Source organism: Haplochromis burtoni, unplaced genomic scaffold (genome assembly GCF_018398535.1).
Source record: "Haplochromis burtoni strain Fernald_Lab_line unplaced genomic scaffold, NCSU_Asbu1 Contig_87, whole genome shotgun sequence".
NCBI classification, from domain to species: domain Eukaryota; kingdom Metazoa; phylum Chordata; class Actinopteri; order Cichliformes; family Cichlidae; genus Haplochromis; species Haplochromis burtoni.
In genome coordinates this window covers 1210161-1214812 of record NW_024582448.1, presented here as the reverse complement: position 1 = coordinate 1214812, position 4652 = coordinate 1210161, and the positions used below count along the sequence as shown (strand labels likewise).

Below are 4652 nucleotides of genomic sequence, written 5' to 3'. Positions count from 1 at the left end.
AGCCATCTGATTTGTGTTACAGCAGCTTCAGAGTGAATGAACACTGTGCAATAAAAGTAGTTTTAGAATTATTATTTTTTTAAACTTACACTTTTATTAAAATATACTTGAGTAGGGTTGGGGGTTGCCACCTTGGCATACAGTCAAGTCCTGCTAATGACCTACAAATTTTATTCAGGTGTGTTGCAGCAGGAACACTGCTGTAAAAGTTTCAGGATACCGGCCCTTGAAGGTTAAAAGAATTCTGTTAACTGTTGTTTACCAATGTTGTGCTAAGATTTTACAAAAGTGTAATTGTCAGAAAGTCACCCTAGACTTTTCACAGATGTGCATGGAGAAGCTGGTGCCAAAAAATAAACCAAAAACCGAAGCAAAAAAAAAAAAAAACATCTAAATATTTATTTGTGTATTTTGTTCTGCCATCTTATGCAAAATTACTTTGGGCTTATCACTTGAACTCTCAGGCTTTATATCACCTTTGAAAGCTTTCCTGTCAGCTAATATCTGATATATGATCCTTCTGGTCAGGTCCAAGCTGTTCTGAGGCGGCACTGGAACCAGTATCATATCCAGTTTGGCAGCAGCATAGGAAACCACTCGGATGCCCTGCGCTCAGCTTCCTACACAGCTTCCTCCATCACTGAGGTACAGGGCTGCTACAGCATCGACGGTCACTCGGAACACATGAACGGCAAAGGCTGCCACGACTCAGATGCCTCCATACTCAAGTCAGACAGCCCCTTCGCCTGACACAAACAGTGCTCTCAGACTCTGTCCATCCCACCATCACCCTTAAAATCTGCCACATGCTTGGAGCTCGCCATCCAGGAAAACTGGCCACTTCCCATAGATACATAGAGGAAAACGAGTGAGGGGGAAAAAGGATTGTCCATCCGGGCTGTCATGCATCTGAAGGAAATTATGACTTCTTATCCACACCAACACAGGTCCTTTAACTGTACTGTACGGTGAGCTTGATACAGCTACTCCTGCGCTGTGCTTTGTCTACAATTTGCATCTGAACTGCTTTACTTGGACTACGATGCTTTCAGATCTTTCAGCCTGACTAAATCATTTTTAAATCAATAATTACTGACTGCTTGATTATCCTCCCGGGTTCATGTTGTGCACAAAAGGCCTTTGGTTACACTGTAAATTCTTTTGACACAGTTAGTGCCAAACCAAGAAATCTTGCCTGCCTCATTTATTTTTTTCATTATCAATAATGAATCAGATAGGACGTCTAACATGTGCATATTGAAGTATTAAACATATCTGTATCTTTCACATGTTAAACTTAATTTATCAACATATTCTTGTTTATTAAATGAAAATGGATTAAATATCATACAGTATTTATGAAAGGTTTATATGTTACATGTTTGTTTTTTTTATTTTCAAAATTAAATACTGATATAACTTGCCAGCAGCACAGAAAACCTTTCTTTGTTTCAGTGTTTGTTCCTGTGTGTGCAGTTCATGCAGGCGATTTTGGTTCGCACCACTAGCTCACGCTCTTCATTTCTAGTCAAGATGTTTGCACCTGCTCAAGTGATCCTTACTAACGTGTGCATCAGTTAGGCCACATGGTTGCAATGTTTACAGAATATTATCAAAGAGAAGCCACATTTGAATGTTGACAGCCAATGGTGTGTTTTATTTGAACTTGGAATTTTCCCAACCAAAAGTTTGTTTTTTGTTTTTTAACTGGAACACCCCCCTCAAATCTGACTTCCAATTCGGAAGGTTGGAGAATTCCCACCAACAACGATTTTACAATCCAGTATAGCAGTGCATGTAATCTGTAAAGCTTATATTGCTGAATAAGCCATATTCAGAGCATTGACCACGTTTTGTGTGTGAACATGCAGCAGTGGTGTTTTCCAGCTTATAAAATAAGCAAAGCGCTATATTGCTAGTCATGCATGAATGGCTCTACCTTGCGAAGGAGCAGAACGCCACTAGGACGCACCCGGCTCAGGAGTGACATCACACCCCACTCTGATGTGCAACTTCCAAGGCAAATGAAATGCAGCATTTATTTAAAGACTTGGCTCCTTTAAGCACACATCACATTTACTTTTACTGCTGTCTTTATCCTTACCCCTCATAAAGCATTTAAAAATAATTAAGATGTCAACAGTACTCAGTTTTCAGACATAATACAGGAAGTTAATTGGATGACGTGCTGCTTTTTCCAGTACCGTAGTAGGAAGAAAATTAAATCAAATTGAAGAAGACCACAATTATTAATGTTCGCATGAAAGAGGAGAAAGATTTAATTCCTCTTGTGTAATGAACAAAGCCATGTTTCTGTTTCTTTATAGTGCAACCGTTAGAAATTACGGTAGATTCACTTCCATCTTCTTTGAAGCCAGTACACATTATTCTTTTCTACCTAAACTGAATCTGTATCTAAATGTTAGCAAGTGTACTATCTGTACTAAAAAGCTTACCGATTTGTAAGAAACTTCAGGCCGCTAAATCCTGATATAGGTGGGATTACTTTTTGCATTTTGTCCCTGTCTTTTTACAGGATAGTCATGCTACGAAACAATATCTTAAGGCCAGTATGAACGTTTGAGTTTAGTGATCTTATAATCAGTTTGCACATAAAAAATGGAAAGTGCAATAGAAGCAGGCAAAATCGTGATGCAAATGAAGCAAGCAACATTAATGTCCACTAACCTGTCCTGCTACACTGAAGAAACTAAAAATGGCAAAAGAGGAGAAGCATTGTGAGTGTGAAGTGTCAAGGAATAGCGTTCCTTATTTTCATGCATGAGCAAATTATACAAATCTCCAAAACTTCCACTGCCTGTTTGTTTTAGGTCTGACTGGTGCTTTCTCAGTTACTTTGATATGAATCCACCTGGGGCAAAACCCTTCTTACCTCAGTGAACCAAATCTTTATATTGATTAGTGGATAAAAATGCATGCATTAATTTAGCCTACTCTTATTCCCAGGGATGAAATACTGATGTTTTGTCAAAACCTCTGGAGTCTCCAATACTTACAAGCTTGTGGTACTACAACACACCTAGTTTAAGGGGTCTCTTGTCCCCAAATCATCACATATTGACACTTGTAGAGAAGCTCTTGGTGTTGTATTTAACCACACTGGTTTAGAGCATTTTTTATACATGCAGGGTTATGAATTTACAAACCATGGTCCCTTCCTATGCCTGGTAGTTTTACTATTTACTACTATTATTTCTGTATGGGACACCAGTGACATCTGATAGAATGTCAATATTTTGTGACCAGGGATGAAAACGCACAATTTACTTTTCTTTTTGGAATTTATTTAAAGGCTAAAAGTATTTTATTCCCCGAGAGTGAGGTATAAAGAAGACATTAAGGGTTAAGGTATATGATTTTATTTTTTGGAAAGAGCCCTCGGCTTTAGCACAGTGCTAATGCTAGTCTGCACACAGCCTTATTAAGAAGTATACATGATAAACTTGTCACATTTTACACCACAAAACACTAAAAATTGTAAAAATGTGTACTGATAAAACAGTTTGAAAGCATTTACTGAGAAATGTGTGTTCTCATTCACATCACAGAACCTTCTTTGAACGTTTGTTTCTTTTTTTTTTTTTGTCTTTTTTCTCTTCACTGTAAATCATTTTAACACATTTTCCATAATGCTGGGAACACACGTCACTATCAGTCAATGTAAATATTTTATAAATCTAACATTTCTGCAAAGGGGACAAGTGTGAGTGTGCGTATGCATGATTTATATATACAGTATAAATGAGTACAGTATACTCATGAAAGCATTCAACCACTGTCTGTGTTTTATTCTTTTTAATGGTAGTAACTCTTTCATAAGATTCATTTGTGAAAAATCTCATGGATATCTGAAATAACCACCAATGAAAAGGTCAATACATTTACATTGCTGGCTATTCATTTATGTATGATAACTGTTGTATGTTTCCATTGTCAGTCTTCAATACAGCTGTGACTTAAAGCACTTATTTCTACACTAAACAATGAATTGGCATATTTTTAAGAAACATTATTAGTAAGTGGTTAATGTTTGAGGCAAAACCAATCACTTTGCATCATATGTTCTCAGTTTTCATTCTGTATTGATTCTATGTGAGATCAGGCTTTAATATCCAACATACAGTTTGTAGTTTTATCATATCATATCTGCAGGACAGTTTCTTCATTTAAACATAAACAATACAATCTGCATGTATGGTTGACGCTGTACTGCTTTGCAGCACGTGATTCATGTACAATGGGAAAGCTATAAAGTAACCATAAATAGTCATTTATTGTGTAGTAATGCCTCATAATCATTGATGAAAGTAATTTCAGATTTGTGGAAACGCCATAGGCTTTTGGTAAATGTAGTAAATCTTGTGTATCATTTAAGTTGTGTATTTATGTGTGAAATGTTTTCATATGACTCTCCAAAGGATTTGTGATGTCCCCGATGACACTTGGTAAAATGTTGTAAAGTATGACAAAAGTATTGAGGACTATGTCTGTAGGTTTTGTTTATACTGTACTGTATCTAACTTTGGTAGTCTTGACACATTGACTTCACACTGCTGTTTGAATGTAAATGGTTTTGTTTTATTCTCTGGATGTGAAGAACGTATATACACATATATTTACATACAATGTCT

The 4652-nt window shown here is 36.7% G+C and overlaps 1 protein-coding gene across 1 annotated transcript in view; it reads left to right on the top strand.

Annotated features, from left to right (window-relative positions):
• The window catches only part of LOC121814815 (calcitonin gene-related peptide type 1 receptor), a 12314-nt gene extending 8968 nt beyond the window's left edge, over positions 1–3346 (top strand). Inside the window, exon 12 of the mRNA XM_042222504.1 lies at positions 529–3346. Coding sequence (XP_042078438.1) covers positions 529–750 — 222 coding nt within the window. The 3' untranslated portion in view covers positions 751–3346. The remainder of the gene's footprint in view (positions 1–528) is intronic.
• The last annotated feature ends 1306 nt before the right edge of the window (positions 3347–4652 follow it).